This window comes from Hyperolius riggenbachi, chromosome 11, assembly GCF_040937935.1.
Source record: "Hyperolius riggenbachi isolate aHypRig1 chromosome 11, aHypRig1.pri, whole genome shotgun sequence".
In the NCBI taxonomy this organism is placed as follows: domain Eukaryota; kingdom Metazoa; phylum Chordata; class Amphibia; order Anura; family Hyperoliidae; genus Hyperolius; species Hyperolius riggenbachi.
The window spans coordinates 28,835,806-28,859,278 of NC_090656.1; the positions used below are offsets into that span (position 1 = coordinate 28,835,806).

The window sequence follows — 23,473 nt, forward strand, 5'->3', positions numbered from 1 at the left end:
GTCCCCAGCCTGTCAGCTCCTGTCACCGAAACAGGAAGTGGCTGCCGGCGGGGCCAGGAGGATCGGAGGGAGATGGTGAGGGTACCGGACAGCTGCAGGGGGCTATTGGAAGCCCTAGGTGAGTAAAACTCATTTTTTTTGTTTGACTTAAGTGTCCCTTTAAGCTCCAGATTGGCTGAGGATGTTGTTGGGCTTCAGGTGGAGTGGCTGGTGGAGAAGGTGGCACTTTATGCAGATGACATCATGGTACTCTTTCTAGGTAATGCAGGGCACTCTTTGACGTCAGCCCTCCATATCCTCAACACCTGTAGTGTTTATTCTGGCATCACTATTAACTGGAACAAATCGATTTTAAACACTATAGACAAGGACAATCGCCCCTTAGCTGCGAACTCCCAACTGAAGTGGTAATAGGTTTTAAAATGTAGGCATTATAATAGATGGAGACCTTGGGCAGTTTATCCCACTAAATCTACAACCAGTTTTTGACCATTATTCCCGAAAGTGCTCAGCCTGGAACAAACTTCCGCTTTCGGTCATGGGAAGGGTAATCTCTTTAAAATGCTCTTCCTTCCCAGATTCAAGAGTAAGGTGGGTAGCTGACCTCAGCCAGATTTCAGGTAAAGAGTGGGGAGATGTTCTGGAAAATATACTGTATGGTGGAAGTCATCTCAGCAATATAAGATAAGTATGTACACCTGAAACTACCGGACCCCTACACAGTTGCACACTTTATATCCAGATAAGTCTGAGCTGCGTCCTAAGTGCAAAAGATTAAGAGGGCACCTTCTTTCACATGGTTTGGGGCTGCGACACGGTGTAGTTATTGGGTTAGGGTTATGGTTAGTAAGATACTCACTAATGATGATGGGGGACCGAATAGTGGTGGATCCTAAGAGTCTTCTGCTGGGGCTACTCATCAGATTACTCTGGACTAGATCTTATGCTTTTATGCTCGGAAAGGAACTTTTCCATAAATAGTTATTGGAAAAAGCTCAATTGAAGGTGTTGTGGATCAAAAGGGTCAATAGGACAATTCTCTGTTACAAGCGTACCTACATGAACCAAAATTGGCCACAAATATTTGAAGGTGTGGCTTCAATGGTTGGAGTACTCCACTTCTCACAATCTGATTACTAATGACGATGTACTTGGTTCAGCTTAGTATATGTGTTTTATCCTATTAATGTAATAGTCGGGTCCCAAGTAAGATTTTTTTTTAATGTTAACATTGGTCGCATGATGCACGAGAGGGGGGAGGGGATAACAGGATGGTGGGGGGAAAGGATTGCTGGGGGTGGTTGGGGTGGGGGTTGTATTTTACTGTGTTGTGAAGGGCTTTCCACTGTTGTATTTATTTGAAAAAAAAATACAAATCTACTGTTAAAAAAAGTCAATAGGCACGAAAAACACATTTTCAGGAAAGTTCTTATTTTCACAAAACTGTGTATTTTGCGAACATTACGTTATATTTACGCGGAAATTCAGAGCCAGGCAAAAATGTAAGTTTCAATGCAAAAATAACTGGTGAAAATGAAAGCTCATCGCTAAACAAGAATAGGTTCACTATAGTTACAAGCAGCTTCCCTAACTGTCAGAAACTAATTATCCCTAATCTAATTGATTTTTCTAATATCTTGATAGGAGCGTGCAATGTGCCATCTGCCACCACCTCACTTTGTCAATATTGTGGAAACCTGCACTTAAGAGGGACAGCATGCTGCGAGCTCCTATTAAGATAGAACAGAGACATCTGCCTAAAAGCTCCCAATGAATTGAAGAACAGAAGATCAAAGAAGAAGAAAGAAGTTTGAAGATAAAAATGCCAGAAGCATAAAGAGCCGCACATGAAACAATGACATCACTTCCTAGAATTATACAGGAGAAGAAAGCATGCTGATGAAAACAGAGTACAGTACAAATGAAGAAAAATTAAAAGAAGAATAAACATTATATGAGTTTTTGTTTCAATTACAGTGGATCCGAGATAAACTTTTACTCATTGCATAATTGTGTTCCTTTCATATAGTTCATAGGGCATTTCTTAAGCCAAATACTTTTTGTTTTGTTTTAATACTCCAATTCCCTATAAACTAAACAAGCCTCGTCCACAGCTCCTTTTGTGCCTTGGCACTCTAACAGCAATGTAGCAAGGGCTTATGGGAGCTCAGTCTGGGCAGGAGGAGGAGGTGTTACTAGCCAGATATTTCAGAGGAGAGGAGGGAGGAAGAGATGGGAGTGGACTTTTTACAGGCTGAGGGCTAGAAATGCTATCAGCTTACCTGTGTAATGTGACAAGCAGAACATGGCTGCTGTCATTGTATCACAAGAAGAAATAATCATATACTGTTGAAGCTGTTTGCAGCTAGATTTGCTGTGCAAACTATCTAAATTTTAGATAGGATATATAGACAAGTTACTTGTTATAGTTAGTTTTTCATCTCGGATCCACTTTAACATTTATCTGTTTATAGTAAACTGGTGAGCTGGTGGACAGATGAACTACAGGAACCAGTGAATAGCCCTCAGTGATCAGGTTGGGGTGGCTAAGCAGACCAGGTTCTGGGTGATCAGCCAGATGACGGATTGATGAACTACAGGAGCCAGCTGACAGGCTTGGATTGGTGGACAGATGAACTGCTAAAATAAAAGTGAAGGTTTTGGGTTGCATGGTTGAGGCAGGAGGAGGAGCATGAGCATGAAGGTCAAGGATGAGGCAGGTGGTGGAGAAAGGAAGTAAAGGAACCAACAGACAGGCTGCAGTTAGATAATCAAGGCAGGTGATGGATTGATGAAGTACAGGAAACAGCAGACAGGATGGCGTTATGTTTGAGGCAGGTGGCAGAGAAATGAAGTACAGGAAGCAGCAGACAGGCTGTGGTTAGATAGTCAAGGTAGGTAATGGATTGATGAAGTACAGGAAACAGCATACATGCTGAGGTAGTTTAGTCAGGGCAGGGGGCGGAGTTATAAAGTACAGGAATCAGCAGTCAGGCTGCGGTTGGATAGTCAGGGCAGGGGGCGGAGTGATAAAGTACAGGAATCAGCAGACAGGCTGCGGTTGGATAGTCAGGGCAGGGGGCGGTGTGATAAAGTACAGGAATCAGCAGACAGGCTGTGGTTGGATGGCTGGGGCAGGTGGCAGAGAGATGAAGTACAGGAACCAGCAGACAGGCTGCAGTTGGATAGTCAGGGCAGGTGGTGGAGTCATGAAGTACAGGAAGCAGCAGACAGTGTGGGATTAGAAAAGAAGGCTGTGGAGAGATGAAGTACAGGAGGCAGCAGACAGGCTGGGGTTGGATGGTTAGGGCAAAGAGTGGAGAGATATCGTACAGGAAGCAGCTGAAAGGATGGGGATGGATGTTTGAGGGGGATGGAGAAATGAGATACAGGGAGCAGCTGATAGGATGGGGTTGGATGGTTGTGGCAGAGAGTGGAGAGATATCGTACAGGAAGCAGCAGTGTGGGATTAGACGAGAAGATGGTAGAGAGTACAGTACAGGAACCAGCGGACAGGCTGCAGTTGAATAGTCAGGGCAGGTGGTGGAGTCATGAAGGACAGGAAGCAGCAGACAGTGTGGGATTAGAAGAGAAGGTGGTAGAGAGATACAGTACAGGAAATAGCAGGAGTGGTTGGATGTTTGAGGTGGGGCGGCAGAGAAATATGGTACAAGAACCAGCAGACATGCCGGGGTTGGATGGATGTGGCAGGTGGTGGACAGATGAAGTACAAGAACTAGCGGTTAGTCTGGGTCTGCAAACAGACTAGAGATCTGAGGGGTTTGCATAGATGGATTCACTTGTATTCTATTCACTTTATTTTTGTACTGGCAATAAGGACTGGGAGTCACTAGAAGTGATTTGGCAGCGTTTGCTCATCCCTATGGATCCCTACAAGGGTGGTCCTACTAGCAATCTAGGAGTGATCGCACCAGCAGATACAGTAGCCAAATCGCAACTGGTCCGTGAAATTATGGCACTGTCATGGTGTACCAAATTGTGGGCGCTTCGTGTATACGCTAAGCGCCCATAGTAGGTCCCAGCCCTTATGCATGTATGGCCAGGTGAGATGTTGAATATTTTCGAGCACTGATGGTTAGGGTAAGTTAATTGGGTACCTATGAAGTAGCCGCTGGGAGACTTGGGACAGGATACAGATGATATACTGCTTACCCTTCTCCTACACATGTCCCAGCGGCGTTAATTACTATTCCCCCTCCAGGTCCACGTGGATGGTAGGGAATGAGGTAATTCGGGCCCCAGCTTTTGCTGACGGCCGAATTACAGTGTTTTAAAAGTAACTTAAGCGCTTTCTTCTGGCGGCGCCGAAGTTATTCACTTTATCTCTCTCTCCCCCTCCCTCCCGGCCGACCCTTAAGCCCGTCCTGCCTTCCTGGCGGGGCGAGCTGGCCAGACGGCTCTATCTCTCTCTCCTATTATGGCCTATGGTGGCGCCGGCTGCACCCAAATCTCCTGCTCTGTTTTAACAGCGCTTGGCAGTGGTGTAGCTACAAACCTTGGGGGCCCAAAGCGGAATTTGGACCTGGGCCCCCTCCCCCCCCCCCCAACCTACATTAAATAGCTAGGTATAGGCGCCTCCAGTATAGGTAGCCAGGAATTGGTGCCCTAGTATAGGTAGACAGGAAAATGTGCCCCCAGTGTAGGTGGCCAGGAATAGGGGCCCCCAGTTTTGGTAGCCAGGTAGATGCCTCAGTATAGATAGGTAGGAGTAGGTGCCTCAGTATAGGTATCCAGGGTGCCTTGGTATAGATAGTCAGGGATAGGTGCCTCGTTATAGATAGCCAGGGATAGGTGCCTCGGTATAGATAGCCAGGGATAGGTGCCTCGGTATAGATAGCCAGGGATAGGTGCCTCGGGATAGCTAGGAATAGGTGCCTCGGTATAGATAGCCAGGGATAGGTGCCTCGGTATAGATAGCCAGGGATAGGTGCCTCGTTATAGATAGCCAGGGATAGGTGCCTCTGTATAGATATCCAGGGATAGGTGCCTCAGTTTAGATAGCCAGGATTAGGTGCCTCAGTATAGATAGCCAGGGATAGGTGCCTCGGTATAGATAGCCAGGGATAGGTGCCTCGGTATAGCTAGGAATAGGTGCCTCGGTATAGATAGCCAGGGATAGGTGCTCCAGTATAGGTAACCCAGGAATAGGTGCTCCCAGTATAGGTAGCCATAAATAGGTGCCTCGGTATAGGTAGCCAGGATTAGGTGCCTCAGTATAGATAGCCAGGAATAGATGTTTCAGTGTAGATAGGCAGGGATAGGTGCCTCAGTATAGGTAGGTAGCCAGGCGGGGGGGGGGGTGCAGCAGCAGAGGGGACATCAAATACTCACTTTGCTGCAATCCAAGCGCTGCATCTACTTACTTCTCCCTGTTCTTGCGTTGCAGCTCACTGTAAGAGCGCCCCCCAGGGGTCGCTCTCACTGTGAGCTGTAACACTGGACAGGAAGAAGTTTGTAGAGCCATTGCGTTAAAGTATTTGTTGCCCCCTCAGCAGCTGTTGATTTGCGTGCCACTGCGCCCCCCCCCACCACCACCACCAGCACGTGGGGAGGACGTGCGGGCCCCTCAGGTGACTACCGTGACCGTGGCCCCCTACACCCCTGGCGCTCGGAGTTAATTATGAACTAAAATTTCCCAATAAACTAGCACTACAGATAGACACTCATCCATTCAGTAAGATAGCACAAATATTTATTTTCTACTTGCAGTATAAAACTTTTTTGTTAGTTGTGATAAAGCAAATGTTATTATCTTATTTACCTTTTCTGCTTCAACACAGAATCTGATTGGTGGCTAGAGGCCACACCTCTGCCGTTCCCAGACTCCAGTCGTTGTAGATTAGCTTAGTTTTCTCTTTTTGCAATTGGATTTCATTTTAATTATTGCAAACACAGATTTCCCAGAAAACATTAAAGTATTGGCATCATATCAGCAGTCATATGCTCTTGAAGCAAAAATAGATTTTAAAAGTTGCAACAACCCTTAAAGTACCTCTGAGTTCACTCTTATGTTTGTAGATGTGTCCGGTGAACAGTGTTGTTGTTCTTTATTAAATAATGATGCTCTTTATTAAAGAGTAAAATTATTTTTTTCCCAAGTTCCTTAAATGCACTTATAATAAATGTACACAACTGAACATTTGAGAATAAATTATTCAACTATCATATTCCAGATAGGCCAAGTGAGGATAGGAAAGATGGTGGACAGGTAGACTACAGGATACAGCAAACAAACTGGAGTGGAGGGTTGGGCATGTGTTGTATAGAACTGCTGGAACCAGTAACCAAGATTGGATCATATTAATTACTAAAAACAGTGAATAGTCTGGTATTGGAATAGTGAATATGATGAAAAGGTGAACTACAGGAACCAGCGAAGGGCTCATTTACACTACAGAACGCATGCATGAATTTGATTTGGTGCAGAATAAATGAAGGGGGTCCCATGTTGGTGACTATGGTCATAACAGATCATGGATGGATCCAAATAATGTTGATAACATACATGAACCTAGGTCCCATTCTGGAGGCACTGTATTATTGTAGCATGGACTATGTCCACCTCTGGTCTACCAATCACCATGGCCAGATTTGAGGCAAGGCCACATAGGCACCAAGAAGCAAGGGGCAGGCAGTGGGCTGGCACAGTAAGGCATTTTAAACATGTAAACCGCAGCAGTACCTCAGTCTGCGGCTGCCCTGCTTCCATAGTGGCGAGCTGTGCTTCCCCATCCTGTGCTATCGTCCCCCCCCCCAAGCACAGCACAGAATGGGGGGAGCACAGTACCAGTGAAGTACACAGGATGGGGTGAGCACAAGACAACAACGCAGGACCAGGGGAACAAAGGGGACAGGGAGTGCACAGGACTGTGGGGTGACAGTGGGTCTTGGGCAGTAAAATGTCTAAATCCAGCCCTGTCAATCACTGCAAAGAGTACACAGTGACCCAGTATCTGGAGAGGCTGCCTACACCACCCCAAAGACAGACAGACCCTGAACCATCTGAGTGCCCAGAAGCTGGAGCTAGAGAAAGGCCACGGACACATATGAAAGCCCCGGGAGGAGAAACTGTGCAGGCAGTGTGATCAGCGGGCCCTGGAGGATGAGAAGAAAAATATTTGAAGGATGTGGTACCTTGCATGCAGAGTATCTGGGTAGGTGGAGGTGTCTGGAAAGGAGGAATGTCTAGGAAGTAGAAGATGTTTGAGAAGGATGGGGTGTCTGGGTAGGAGGAGGTCTGAAAAAAGGGAGTCTGAGAAGGAGGAGCAGGGTGTCTGGGACAGAAGGTGGGTGTATGTGTGGGAGAGGGGGATGTCTGGGAAGGGGGGAGTCCTGGGAAGTATAGGGGTCCTAGGTTGGAAGGGGTGTCTTAGAAAGATTAAATGTCTGGGAAGGAAGGGGGTCCTGGGGTGGAGGGGGTGTCTTAGAAAGATGGAGTGCCTGGGAAGGAAGGGGATCCTGGTGTAGAGGTCGAATCTAAGAAGGATGGGTTGTCTGGGAAGGTAGGGGGGTCCTGGGGTGGAGGGGGAATCTAAGAAGGATAGGTTGTCTGGGAAGGAAGGGGGGTCCTGGGTTGGAGGGGGAATCTAAGGATGGGTTGTCTGGGATGGAAGGAAGGAAGGGGGTGGTCCTGGGGTGTAGGGGGAATCTAAGAAGGATAGGTTGTCTGGGAAGGAAGGGGGGTCCTGGGTTGGAGGGGGAATCTAAGGATGGGTTGTCTGGAATGGAAGGAAGGAAGGGGGTGGTCCTGGGGTGTAGGTGGAATCTAAGAAGGATGGGTTGTCTGGGAAGGAAGGGGGTTCTGGGGGGGAGGGGGAATCTAAGAAGGATCAGTTGTCTGGGAAGGAAGGGGGGCCCTGGGGTTTAATCTAAGAAGGATGGGTTGTCTGGGATGGAAGGGGGGTCTTGGGGGTGTAGGGGGCATCTAAGGATGGGTTGTCTTAGAAGGAAGGGGGTCCTGGAGGGAGGGGGAATCTAAGAAGGATAGGTTGTCTGGGATGGGAGGGGGTCTTGGGGTGGAGGGGGCATCTAAGAAGTATGGGTTGTCTGGGAAGGTGGGGGGGGGTATCTGGAGAGGATGGGGCAATGTCTCCTGTCACATTTGTCAGATGAAGATTACAGTCATTCGTTGTGCTTATGGCTCTGAATGGCCACACACTGCAGTACATTTTCTGGTTATTATGTGGAAACAGAGCCACTGATTGTGGAAAGACATTATATCTGGCCCCCTCCGTAGGGGCTTTTTAGCTGGAAATTTCTCATGACTTTAGTTCAACTTGAAAGGCGAATATCTGACCTGCATCTGCAGCGACTTAAATGAGACTGCAGCTTTCTCTCTGGCCGGGGGGGACTCTAGCAGACCACTGTAGACATCTCCTAGACTATACCCCAATGCCCTTCCTCTGGACTCTGTCACACCGCATCCAGTTTTCTGCATTTTCCAATCGCTTGTGAATTGCAAACCGCAAGGACATCGGGTGTATAATGTATATCATGCAGGTACGGTCACGTCAGTGTGATGCGATTACATTGCAATTTTGCCTGACATTGCAATTTTGGACTAGCCCATCTCCTCATGAGGGATTCTCAGGGTTTTGTTTATTTTCAAAAGCACTTATTGAATAGCAGTTGCCATTCCAACTGCCAAAAAAATTGTACAGCGAGAAGGGAGGCTTGCCAGCATCATATTATAAATCCTTTTTGAGGGAAAGTATTTATAAAGAATAAAACAAAAGCGCTGCTAAGAATCCCTCATGAAGAGATGGGCTAGTCCAAAACCTGTCGCTTCTGTCAGATTTCTACTACCTATTGTAAGTGGCGGCAACATAGGAGAAAAGTAATTAATGGCTCATTTGACTCTGGAAGAAACATACATCTTATCGGCATATGTTTACATGTATTTTACATTTTACAATGATTCACGATAGTGGTCCTTTAAAGAGAATCTGTATTGTTAAAATCGCACAAAGGTAAACATACCAGTGCGTTAGGGGACATCTCCTATTACCCTCTGTCACAATTTCGCCACTCCTCGCTGCATTAAAAGTGGTTAAAAACAGTTTTAAAAAGTTTGTTTATAAACAAACAAAATGGCCACCAATACAGGAAGTAGATTGATGTACAGTATGTCCACACATAGAAAATACATCCATACACAAGCAGGCTGTATACAGCCTTCCTTTTTAATCTCAAGAGATCATTTTGTGTGTTTCTTTCCCCCTGCAGCTATCTTCCACTGAAGTGTCAGGCTGTTTCTTCCTGCAGAGTGCAGACAGCTCTGCCTGTATGTAATTCCTCAGTATGTGAAAGCCCAGCCAGCTCAGAGGAGGATTTATCCAGCTTGTAAAAGATAATAGAACAGAGAGAAGCTGCACTAATCTAAATAACACACAGGCAGTGTGCAGAGAGGGGCCTGGAGGGGGGAGATGCATCACAGAACCACAACACTGAAGAACTTGGCAGCCTTCCAGACACAGGCTGACAAGTCTGACAAGAGAGAGATAAGTTGATTTATTACAGAGATGGTGATAGTAGAACGTGCTGCAGTAAGCCAGAGCACATTAGAATAGATTTTGGAACTTGTAGGATGGAAGAAAACCTGATGAAATTTTTGTTACGGAGTCTCTTTAAGCATTCGTGCCTGTTTATGTCCCTGTCCCCGTGGATCCCAGGTTTATTAGCATGAAATGATTGCTGACTGGTATAGCTAGAGTAGGAACCCTTTCCATAAAAGGAAACCTCATTGCTGGTGTAAGGGTCTAGTACACAATGCATGCATTCCATTTTGGAAGCAATTGCCCCCTTTCTGCATACACACCATTTTGCAACCTAGATGTTTTTAACCTCTTTGGACGGGTAATCCTGAGCCTGGCTTAAAAAGACACTGAAGCGAACTCATTTTCCCCATTTTACCTTATAATCTGGCAGGCATTTCTTGGGAGGGGCAGAGCTTTCAGCTTCAGCTCTGGCCCTCCTGACGTCAATCGCGGCGGATCGCGGCCTCTCCCGCCTCTCTCACTCTTCCTTCATAGAGAGGGGCGGGGAGAGGCGGTGATCCGTGCGGCGATTGACGTCAGGAGGGGCAGAGCTACACCTGGAAGCTCAGCGCAGAAAAATCCACGACCAAGTTGGTCGTGGATATTTGCGGATGGATGTGGGGGCTCTGCAGCCCTCGTTTAGCGGCGGGGACGCGGCGGATTACTTGACTTGAGAGAACTGAAGCAATTTATAAGGTAAAATGGGGAAAATAAGTTTGCTTCAGTGCCTCTTTAAGGTAGCCGCCAGGAGGTGTATGCAGCTGCAGCACATCCAGTATTTGTAACTCACCTATCCAGGAGCTGGATGCTTACTGCTCATCTTCTTCCGGTCCTCAGAATCTCTTAATCCCTTTGAGTGGAATCGTCATTTGTCACATGATGATAAACACGATTTCACCAAAGGGCTAGAGCGCCACCCAGAGGACAGGAGGAAGAATTGAAGTGCTGGATCCCAGGGAGGTGAGTGAAGCGCAGAGCTGCTGCAGACCTATCTGCGGTATGATTTTTTTTCTTGTTTTAAGGGTCTAAAAACTCATGAAAAAATTGTAAATTGCGAGGCTGTATGATTTTCTTGTAATTCAACAACTTAAAACATATTTTTCCCCTCCTCCATCGAAAAGTACAAACGCAATTCGCCATGCAGTCAGTTTAAAAGTGCACTAATCAAGTTGCAAAGTGTGTGTTGTGAGTAGAGGAAATCTCAATGAATTTGCGCATAACCCAAGATGGTGGAACAGGACATCAGGCACCCCCCTAGGTGCAAACAAGTTTCAGAAACAGAATACACATGGGCGCTGCAAAATAAGCGCTTGCATAGGCACAAATATTGGGGGGCCTCAGCCGTCTGTGTGGGGGGGAGGGGACAACCTCTTACCCTCCCCTCTTATGCAGGTGCTAAGGCCAGACTCGTATGACTCCTACCACATGGAATCTTTACTGTGGGGGTAACCACAGGCAGAGGGACAGGACACAGAACATTTACATTGCGCTTTTCTCCTGGTGGACGCAAAGCACCAGAGCTGCAGCTACTAGGGTGCGCTCTATAGGCAGTAGCAGTGTTATGGAGTCTTTCCCAAGGGTTCCTTACTGAACAGATGCTTGCTTGCTGAACAGGAGTCGAGATTCAAACCCAGTCTCCTGTGTCAGAGGGTATAAACAATTGGGGAAAAACAAAAGATTTAATGGGCATTTGTGAGCCATTTTACATACAGTATGTAGTCGGGGTGGAGGAGGCAGCAGATGTACATGAAGCTATTTTTTTGTACTTGTACCATTTTGGATCGACCCAATTACAATTCGAATCAAAAATGAAAATAATAAGTCCGTTAATAACCAAGATCATTTATTTTTATTTGTGAACATATAAAGCATAGAAAGTGCTACTAAGGTAAGGGCCAGGGCAGATTCTAGGCTAAATTGCACCCCGGGGGCCAGGTATAAGTCCCTCCCAGTATAGGTAGCCAGGCGTAGTTGCCTCCAGTATATGGTAGCCCATATAATTGCCTCCAGTAAAGATTGGACAGGTAGGTAGTTAGGTAGGTGCCCCGAGTAAAGGTTAGATAGGTAGGTTCCCTGAGTATAGGTTAGATAGGTAGGTGCCCCGAGTAAAGGTTAGATAGGTAGGTGCCTCAAGTATAGGTTAGATAGGTAGGTGCCCCGAGTAAAGGTTAGATAGGTAGGTGCCCCCCAGTATAGGTTAGATAGGTAGGTGCCTCAAGTATAGGTTAGATAGGTAGGTGCCTCCAGTATAGGTTAGATAGGTAGGTGCCCCCCAGTATAGGTTAGATAGGTAAGTGCCTCAAGTATAGGTTAGATAGGTAGGTGCCCCTAGTATAGGTTAGATAGGTAGGTTCCCCGAGTATAGACACAGCGGCGGGGGGAGCAGGCATAGCATAGTAACAAACTTACCTTCCGCAATCCCCGCGCACAGCCTCCAGCTTCCTCCTACTTCCTGACCCAGCGTCCATCGCATTGGTAACAGCACCTCCTGTGATGACACGCGGTTACATCATCACAGGAGGTGCTGTTACGAACGCGACTAGCCCCGGGGGAGGAAGTAGGAAGAAGCTGGAGGCTGTGTGCAGGGATCGCGGAAGGCGAGTTTGTATCTACGCTATGCCCGCTCCCCCCGCCGCTATGCCCAGCGCGCCTCCTCCTGCCGCTCAATCTTGCGCACCAGGCCCTTTTCCACTAGGATATGCGATTGCACGCAAAATCGCACTGCCTTTTATTTCCACTACTGTGATTGTGGCGCAATTCGTCAGGTGCACGGCGCGATTGCAATTTCCAATAGGAAAGAACAAAAAATTTTTTATGATCGCGGAAGGAAATCGTATAGTGGCGCACTGGCTTTAGGATTTTCCTAAACGCACAAATGCTGTAGGCTGGCGATTGCGATTCGAAAAAAAAATACTAGTGCAAAAACAGCATTCCTATTTGCATGTTAATCATAGTGCTGTAGCGATCCGCAAAACAGGCACAATACATTTTTTAGATCAAATCGCACCTGTTGGAAAAGGGCCCTAACTAGCAGTAACCAATTAGAACGTCTGAGGTCAGACCACAGTCAGTGGAGACCTGCACTTTGTCTTGATTGGCGGATTTGGATCTGCAGATTCAGCGTAAGAGAGTCACCAGCAGCCCTTCACTGATAAACAAATGTATCCAAATTCTTCATGTAATAAATGTGCTGAGATGGCTGCAGCTCACATGAGTTTTATTAGGGAAGCGAATCTCTGCCCTCTCACATGTTCCTCATAGTGGTGGAAGGATGGTCACATGATGCCAGACTGGACTCTGTAAACACCATATATACATTCTGCATTTAAGGAGAACCCCACTTCTTATTAAGGAAAAAAAAATACTGGAAATATTAGATGCCTTGTATGTCCTGTCTTGCTGTTTAACCAATTCACCACAGAGGGGTTTTTACCGTTTGTCAGTGCTCCTCCCTTTCTTTCACCAATAACTTAATCACTACTAATCACAACAAAATAATCTTTATCTTGTTATTATTATTATGATTAGGCTTTCTTTGGGTGGTACATTACGCTAAGAATTATTTTATTCTAAATGCATTTTAATGGGAATAATAAGGGGGGGGGGAAATATTATTTCTCAGTTTTTAGCCATTATAGTTTTAAAATAAAAGGTTCTACTGTGGATAAAAGCCACACATTTTATTTGCCCATCTGTCCTGGTTATTGCAAAGTTTAAAATATTTCCCTAGTACAATGTATATCGCCAATATTTTATTTGGAAATAAAGGCGCATTTTTTTTTCAGTTTTGCGTCCATCACTAATTACAAGCCCATAATTTAAACATTAACAGTAATATACCCTCTTGACATACATATTAAAAAAAAGTTCAGTCCCTAATGTAACTATTTATGTAATTTTTTTTTCATGCTAAAAAATTTGGGTGCTACTATGGGAAAGTGTGGGAGGGAAGGAGTTAATTTTAATTGTAAGTGTGGGTATTTTTATTAAAATAAATGTATTTAGGTGTAATTTTACTATTCGGCCACAAGATGTCCTCGCGCATTATTTCCTATTCAAGTTCTATAAAAATGTAAATAGGAAGTAGATGTGTTACTCCGGAACATACAATGATGGCAATCATTGACATGGGAATGAATGGGAACTGCATTCTCATTTATTGATCTCCCCTCTAACGGGCGGCGACGAGTACCCGCGTGGCAGCGCGTGCAGGAGCGAGCGGAGGCCATCCACCACAATAGACACATATCTACGTCCCTGGGACTTCAGATGAAGTCCTGTGGGATGTAAATATACTGCACCAGATGCAGCAAGTAGTTTAAGTAAAAAATGGCAGAGTCTCGACCTGGATTTAAAGAGAAACCTTAACCAAGAATCAGGGCCGGATTTACCATTAAACAAACTAGGCACGTGCCTACAGGCGGCCCATTTGTGAGAGGCGGGGGGAGACTCACTTGTCACCCAAAGTGCCTCCTTCTCTTTCTCCCTCCATCCATCCCAGTGGCGGCTCCATTCTTTTGCAGCAGCGAGCGGTACTATATCCAAGGATGATCGCCGGCTCCATGCGTCCAGCGTAGACGTCACTCAGCAGCGCCCCCTTCATGGTTACAGCGGGTGATTGTGCGGGTAACCATGGAGAGGACGCAGGGGGCGCTGCTGAGTGACGTCAATGCTGGACGCATGGAGCCGGTGTAATGTCAGCTATTGCAGCCCCGCACGTTGTGCAGCCCCGCATGCGCAGTAGGAGCCTGCGTCCCATTAAATTGTGCAGTCACGTAAAACGTCCTAAATATCTCCGCTTCCGCACCACGTACACTTCCGAAATTTTCAGTGGAGGGAGGGAACCCCCAGATCTAGCTCTGTGCCGAATTGCAGCCCCCGAGCCCAGCTGGTTCCCGAGACTGATTGCAGCAAACCTATCTTGGGAACTAGCGGGGCTAGGGGGCTGCAATTCGACACAGAGCTAGATCTGGGGGTCCCCCTCCCCTGAAAATTTCGGGAGTGTACGTGGTGTGGAAGCGGAGATATTTCAGGTAAATAATGTCTACCTTTCCACTGAGCATGCGTGATATTTAGTGAGGAAGGCTGCAATATCTGACATTACACTGGCGAGTATCCTTGGATACAGTGCCGCTCGCTGCTGTTGAAGGAGAATGCTGCCGCTACTTCTCCAGATCCGGGTCTCCTCTGCTCCCTTCTTCTGCCAATGAAGTTCCCCTCAGCCGCTGTTTGGAGCAGCATGGGGCATTTGAGAAAAAGAAGGACTTGCAGGTCCGCCCCCTCCACCCCAAACACCGCCCACTCCGACAATTGGGGAGTCGCAGCCGCAGACCAAATGTAACTAAAGGTAAACAGAGAAATGTAGCCTGTCTAATCTCAGATCTAAGAAGTCATCACAGATACGTTAATTTGAATGCACAGGATGTTAACTGTATGTCTGCTTCCATGCAAGCAGTAAGTCGACAAAATGCAGATTTATTGCAGGATTTGTATCAGCGGTAACAAAGAAATGTTTTTCTTTAAAGGTTATTATGCAGTTGTGTATCTTTTAGAGCAGCGAGGACATTCTAAATTTAGGTCGCTTTAGCCCTTTGCTGACTTCTCTCCTTTATCGGGTCTACCCCCACTGACTCCTCTCACTACTCTCTAAACCTCTACTGTGCTCTCCCACCTACCTACCTACCCCCACTGACTCCTCTCACTACTCTCTAAACCTCTACTGTGCTCTCCCACCTACCTACCCCACTGACTCCTCTCTAAACCTCTACTGTGCTCTCCCACATACCTACCTACCTACCCCCACTGACTCCTCTCGCTACTCTCTAAACTATCTACTGTGCTCTCCCACCTACCTACCTACCCCCTCTGATTCCTCTCGCTACTCTCTAAACCTCTACCGTGCTCTCCCACCTACCCCCACTGACTCCTCTCGCTACTCTCTAAACTATCTACTGTGCTCTCCAACCTACCACCTACCTACCTACCCCCTCTGACTCCTCTCGCTACTCTCTAAACTATCTACTGTGCTCTCCCACCTACCACCTACCTACCCCCACTGACTCCTCTCGCTACTCTCTAAACTATCTACTGTGCTCTCCAACCTACCACCTACCTACCTACCCCCTCTGACTCCTCTCGCTACTCTCTAAACTATCTACTGTGCTCTCCCACCTACCACCTCTGACTCCTCTCGCTACTCTCTAAACCTCTACCGTGCTCACCTACCTACCTACCCCACGGACTCCTCTCGCTACTCTCTAAACCTCTACCGTGCTCTCCCACCTACCACCTACCTACCTACCCCCACTGACTCCTCTCGCTACTCTCTAAACCTCTACTGTGCTCTCCCACCTACCACCTACCCCCTCTGACTCCTCTCGCTACTCTCTAAACTATCTACTGTGCTCTCCCACCTACCACCTCTGACTCCTCTCGCTACTCTCTAAACTATCTACTGTGCTCTCCCACCTACCTACCTACCCCCTCTGACTCCTCTCTAAACCTCTACTGTGCTCTCCCACCTACCACCTACCTACCCCCTCTGACTCCTCTCGCTACTCTCTAAACTATCTACTGTGCTCTCCCACCTACCTACCCCCACTGACTCCTCTCACTACTCTCTAAACCTCTACTGTGCTCTCCCACCTACCTCCTACCCCCTCTGACTCCTCTCGCTACTCTCTAAACTATCTACTGTGCTCTCCCACCTACCTACCTACCCCCACTGACTCCTCTCGCTACTCTCTAAACCTCTACCGTGCTCTCCCACCTACCTACCTACCCCCACTGACTCCTCTCTGTGCCCTCTATACCTACCTGTTACACTCTCCCTCCTACCTACACCCACTGACTCCTCTATCTGCTCTTTATACCTACCTGCTGCGCTCTCCCACTTATCTACCCACCCCCACTGACTCATCTATCTGCTCTGTATACCTACCTGGTGCGATCTCCCACCGACCTATCCCCACTGACTCCTCTTTTTGCCCTCTACACCTACCTGCAGTGCTCTCCCACCCACCTACTGCCAACATTTAAAATGAGTGGGGGCGTGACTTTAGGAGTGTGGACTTTTTAGGGGCAGGGATTGGGGCACCGCAGCTCGTGTGCCTATAGGCTCCAGAGCTGTAAATCTGGCCCTGCCAAGAATTGAACTTTATCCCAATCAGTAGCGGATACCGCCTTTCCCATGAGATCATCAGGGGGCTCTGTATGGCTGATAATGTGGTGAAACCCGTCCCACAGTGTGATGTCAGCGCCTCACAGCTCTGAGGTTCTGACATCACACTGTGGGAGCTTTGTTGCATTGTGGGAAATAACAGCTGTTTCCAACTGCCAAAAAGCAGCATCTACTTCCAGTGACATCACCTGCCAGCAGTAAAAATGTCACCATGTGATAAATGTCAGAATGTAAATCAAGGATTTAAAAGATTTTACAATGAGCAAACACTGACTAAATCATTTATACATAATTATTGTAAAAATTAAGCACTTTTTTATTACATTATTTTCACTGGAGTTCCTCTTTAAAGGCTATAAAAGGTAAATTCTTTATTGTATCACAGCATAGGTACACACAACGTTTCGGCATGTAGGCCTTTGTCAAGTGCAATAAAAAAATTGAGCTTTTGTAGCCTTTAAAGGGAACCTCTACTGAGTAAAATTGTTTAAAATAAACACATGAGGTAACTTCAAATTCACATTGCATAGTTACCTTGCCATCAGTTCCCCTCAGAAGCTCACCATTTTCGTCTGACAATGATCCCTTCCTGTTCTGACAACATGTTGTCAGAACTGAAATATATCAGTTGCTGTCAGTTATTCATCAGTTTTTGTCAGTTATAGCTGAGAGGGCAACTGATGTGCCAAGTAATGTCTATGTTTCCCTATGGCTCAAGTGGGCGATGTTACAGTTTAACTGTGTGCTGACCAGAAAGCTGTTATGGAGTAATGGACATTTTCAAAATGGAGGACGGAGAATTCCATTGATCACAGTGGACAAACAGGACGCAGGAGAGGAAAAATAGATTGAGGAGTAGACTACACAGGATGTAAGTATGACTTGTGTATGGTTATTTTGACTTTTAATTTTCATTTCAGGTTTTCTTTAAATCCAGGTCGAGACCCAGTCATTTTCTACTTTGAGCCCGTTTGTCTGCACCGCCTCTGGGCCCAGGTGCTGACTGGTTGACTCCCTGGTGGTTTAACCGTTGTGAGCAGTTGAGCAATTGGAGAACCTATCTCCATTAACCACTTTACCCCCACCCGTACGGATTTCTCCGTCCCTTTTTCCATCCTTTAACCCCCAGGGACGGAGAAATCCGTACTTTGCGCACTCCCGCCGCTGCCCGCGCTCCCGCTCGTAAACACGCCGCCCGCCCGGAGATCAATCTCCGATGAGCAGCGCGATCATTGTGAAAAAAAAAACACTTACCCAGCCTCCTAATACTTCCTCCAAGAGTCCGGAAGGAGGTCCCATTAAACAAGAAGTTACTGTGGCTATCTTGTGGCCAAATAGTAAAACTACACCCTACACATTTTTCACATACAAATAAATTACTTTTACACAAAAAATTAACTCATTACCTCCCACACTCCCAATTTTTTTTTTTTGTAATTAAAAAAAAATTAAAAAATGTACAATAAAAAAAAATACATAAATAGTTACCTTAGGGACTGAACTTTTTAAATATTTATGTCAGGAGGGTACAACACTGTTACTTTATAAACTATGGGCTTGTAATTAGGGATGGACGCAAAACTGAAAAAAATGCACCTTTATTTCCAAATAAAATATTGGCGCTAAACATTGTGATAGGGACATAATTTAAACGGTTTTATAACCGGGACAAAAGGGCAAATACATTTCATGGGTTTTAATTACAGTAGCATGCATTATTTTAAAACTATAATGGCCGAAAACTGAAAAATAATAATTTTTTTCCCAAATTTTTTCCTATTTTCCCATTAAAACACATTTAGAACAAAATAATTCTTGGCATAATGTCCCACCTAAAGAAAGCCTAATTGGTGGAGGAAAAAACAAGATATAGTTCATGTCATTACGATAAGTAATGATAAAGTTATAGACGAATGAATGGAAGGAGCGCTGAAAGGTGAAAATTGCTCTGGTGGTCAGGGGGTAAAACCCCTCAGTGGTGAAGTGGTTAACTGTCTTGCTGTTTAACCAGTTCAGGTTCCAGACAATTTTGTAGCCATCAGATCTGATTGCTGGGATGAGTTTGGGGACCCCTGGTACTGTACAGATGCATTGCTAGCTAGCGGCAGAGCAATACATCTGTACAACATTGGGGCCTTGTACTGTCACCCTATTAATCTTATTTGATGGCCAAGCACAGGTGTCACATGGGGTTCACAGGCTAGGAAGGGCTTAACACATCATTATGGGGGGGGGGGGCAGGGGTGGAGACACTTTATTTTTTATTCTGACACCATTTGACACTTTAATTTTTTTTTTTTTAGTTTTTACACCTTTTTAAAAACTTTTGAATGAATGGTTTCTACTATTTGCTATAGCAGCAATCATTCACTTTTGAATGCAGACACACATGCACGGCGGCGGCTTTCATTCCTGGACTTAAGAATCGTCCAGGAACCTAAAGTGCTTAAAGGACACAAACTAGCACCATAAAAATAAGAAATCCACTCACCTGGGGCTTCCTCCAGCCCCTGCCAGCCATCCTGTGTCCTTGCCGCAGCTCCGGTCTCAGCCGGTGGCTTGAGGTTTCCTTTGGCGCAAGATGCCTACTGCGCCTGTGCTGACCTTATCCGGACTGTACTACGCAGGCACAGTAGTTCTGCGCCTGCGCAGTACAGGACGGATGATGTATGTGTGACTCAGTGAGCCGCATGCTGAAGCGCAAGCAGATGCCGATCTGGCAAGGTCGGCATCTGCACCGGAGGAGACCGGGAGCTACCGGAGCTGTGGCACAGGACGGCTACAAGGGGCTGGAGGAAGCCCGAGGTAAATGGATTTTTTTATTATTAATATTGTGCTCGGATCTTCCCTTTAACCTTTTCGGGACCGGCCACCTACCCCCCCTTAAGGACCAGGCATTTTGCGCGGGAAGGGGGTGCGCGCGTTTGGGGGGGTCAGGCGGCCGGATCCCGTGTGTGGCTGGCTGCTTTTGTTTCCCCCCATGGTGGCCTGGGCCCCCCCTTCTGCCAGCAGCCTTCACTTACCTTCCAGGCTCCAGCGATGAGCCGCACGGGACCCTCTTCTCCGGCCGGCATCTCCGTTCTGTCTGAAGTTCAGTTCCGGGTCGCGGCTTGATGACGTCATCAAGCCGGGACCCGACGCTGACGTCAGATGGAGCGGAGATGCCGGCCAGAGCGGAGGGGGGTGCCGATCGTCGCTGGAACGGCAGGGAGGTGAGTGGATCCTCTTCTTTTCCCCCCTGCCGCCGCAGCTGTCAAAGGGATCACTACGATCCGACGGCGATCGTAGTGATCACGTGATCAGCAGCCATACGCGATGGCTGCTGATCACTCGGGGGAGATGTCGGCTGTCATATGACAGCTTAATCTCCCCCTCCGGGTGTGCACGATCGCGTCGGGAGCGGAAACTGCGGGCCGGCGTAGATCCTACGCCGCATCAGGCTAGAACAGCCACAAGTGCGGCGTAGAATCTAATGCCGGTGGTCCCGAAAAGGTTAAATAAAAACATTATGTTTTTTTAAAATGTTTTTATTTAAGAGATCTTTAGAGATTCACATTACAGATGCAATTCTGTTTTACCACTTCAACAGTGCCAACTGCTTCTTAGTAATTTGGTCCTGCTGAGCCCCAGTGCATATTCAAAAACTCAACAGCAAATGATGATGCACTATATTGTCAAATGTATAGGGTGAAATCATTGAATTCAGGTACAAGATCAAGCATGTAAGCATGCAGACCACTTCTACATTATTTCTACAAACATTTGTGAAAGAACGGGTCACTAGGAAGCTCAGTGAATTAGAGTGTGGTACTGTGATTGGATGCCACCTGTGCAATAACATGATTGGATGCCACCTGTGCAATAACATGATCAGATGTCACCTGTGCAATAACATGATCGGATGTCACCTGTGCAATAACATGATCGGATGCCACCTGTGTAATAACATGATTGTGCAGAAACTGGGAAAAAAGGCAATTCTTCAACCCCCCCCCCCCCACACACACACACACACACAAAGGTGCACATTGCCCAGAACGCACCAACTTTGTGTAGAGACTAACGTCTGGGTTTGGCAGATGCCAGGAGAGCGGTACTTGCCTGACTGCCTGGTGCCAAGTGTAAAGTTTGGATGAGGTGGGAAATTACTGTGGGGTTGGTTTTTCCGCAGTTGGGTTGGCCTCTTAGTTCCAGTGGACAGAACTCTGAATGCTTCAGAATACCCGGACATTTTGGACAACATCTTGCTTCCAACTTTGTGGGAACAGTTTAGGGATGGCTCCCTTCCCATTCCAGCAGGACTACGCACCAATGCACAAAGCAAGACCCATGAAGACATGGATGAGAAAGTTTGGTGTGAAGGAACTTGATTGGCCTGTATAGAGCCCCGACCTCAATCCAACAGAACACCTTTGTGACAAATTCAAGCAGAAACTTTCATAGTTTCTCCAGTATGAAAGCAGGTACAAATGTGTAATTTGCTAAATTTGGCAAGATACACAGCTGCCAACTTCTTACCCACCTTCCGAGTCTGGTAAAAAGCACTCAGCCCTGCGTTCACGTGTCCTGCAGTCCAGGTAAAGCATTACTGTAGGCACAGCAAATGCTGTCACACTTCTCAAGGTGTAGAATGGAAGGCATTCAAGAAAACCTCTAAAAACGTGTAGTTAGGCCACATGGAAACACTGATATCTGGTCTCGTGCTGTATACTTGAGCCCTGGAACTAGTATACTTCACACACACAAGGGAATGGTTGCTTTAATGACAGCCTAGTCACATGGGTAATTGCAGGCCAGTAAATTATTTCACTCCGACACTCACAGTGTCTGCTACCGTTTCTTTATTTTAACCATAAAGTGAAGTGCACCTGTCACCTCTCATCACAATGTAAACCAGACGTCTTGCTGCAGTGCAGGTGCCCAGACATCCCAGAGCAACACGGAGAACCCCAAAACACGGAACAGAGCTTCACTTTAAAGAAGACCTGTCATGGTAGAAGAACACAGGCTTTCACAGCTGACTTCTATACAAAGTGCTGCTTTCTGGGCTGGCATGTTTCCCAACTAGCAAGTACAAGTATTCAGGTCAGTAGTGCCCATTTCACCAGCTGGATGCTTGTTCTGGGTCAGGTGAGCCTGACAGCCAGGGAATAAGTGATGACAGCAGTGGCAGCCCATGTGTCAATCATGACAGGTTCACTTTAGGAATTCAGTAGAGAGGGGGAGACACAATCAGTCCCATTCTGCGTCCTCCTCCTCATCTGGATTGTCCTCCCGCGGCGGCTCCTGGAACTGGATGTTTGCCAACATGTCTCGCATAGCGGCCATAAGACGGTTCACTCCCCGATTCAAATCCTGTGCGGCGCCGGCGCCCTCCCCGTCTGCCAGAGCTTCACCCTATGAGATAATACAGAGGTCATGAGACCAGGCTATTTCCTTCTCTAAGACTCCTCACATCAACATGTTCCCTACAAAATCCTTACACAGACGCACCCCAGCGCCCATCTCACACAGACGCAACCCCCGCACCCAGTAACCGACAGCACCCTCGCAGCGATCTCAAACAGAGGCATCCGCCGCACCCATCTCACACAGACGCATCTGCCGCCTGCATCTCACACAGACGCATCCCGCACCCATCTCACACAGACGCATCTGCCGCCTGCATCTCACACAGATGCATCCCGCACCCATCTCACACAGACGCATCTGCCGCCTGCATCTCACACAGATGCATCCCGCACCCATCTCACACAGACGCATCCCCTGCACCCATCTCACACAGATGCATCCGCCGCACCAATCTCACACAGACGCATCCCACACCCATCTCACAGACGCATCCGCCGCTTGTATCTCACACAGACCCATCCCGCACCCATTTCACACAGACGCATCCCCCGCACCCATTTCACACAGACGCATCCCCCGCAACCATCTCACACAGACACATCTCACGCACCCATCTCACACAGACACATCCCACGCACCCATCTCACACAGACGCATCCCCCGCACAACTTACACAGACGAATCCTCCACAGCCAGTAACAGAAAGCACCCCAAGACCGTCCTCGGTATCGGACAGCACCGTATTACAGACTTCAGTAAACAATTAGATCCCCTATTCCTCTAGACTGTAAGCTCACAGTGGCAGGGACCTCCTCCTATCATTCCTTATGCTGCTGTAATTTATCATGAATATGTACCAGTATTGGTGATATCTCACTCCCACATCAACTATGTATGCAATTGTATTGCTGGATGTCCTGATCGTACAGAGTTTTTAACATCTCATGTATCTATGCTCCCCATCCTTTGCTGTGTACAATGTGCGCAACGTAAGATGTTGACGCTATATACAATAACAATAAAAAGTATGTGAACCCTTTGGTATTATATGGATTTCTGCACAAACTGGTCATAAAATGTGATCTGATCTTCATCTAAGTCACAACAATAGACAATCACAGTCTGCTTAAACTGATACCATACAAATAATTAAATGCTTCCATGTTTTTATTGAACATACCATGTAAACATTCACAGTGCAGGTGGAAAAGGTATGTTAACCCTTGGATTTAATAACTGGTTGAACCTCCTTTGGCAGCAATAACTTCAACCAAACTGTTCCTGCAGTTGCAGATCAGACGTGCACAACGGTCAGGAGTAATTTTTGACCATTCCTCTGTACAGAACTGTCAGTTCAGCAATATTCTTGGGATGTCTGGTGTAA

General features: G+C 46.8%; 1 protein-coding gene across 1 annotated transcript in view; it reads right to left on the reverse strand.

The window, feature by feature from the left end:
• Positions 1-21,561: 21,561 nt before the first annotated feature.
• The window catches only part of TCF25 (transcription factor 25), a 77,192-nt gene continuing 75,280 nt past the window's right edge, over positions 21,562-23,473 (reverse strand). The window contains exon 18 of the mRNA XM_068261437.1: positions 21,562-22,134. Coding sequence (XP_068117538.1) covers positions 21,970-22,134 — 165 coding nt within the window. The 3' untranslated portion in view covers positions 21,562-21,969. The remainder of the gene's footprint in view (positions 22,135-23,473) is intronic.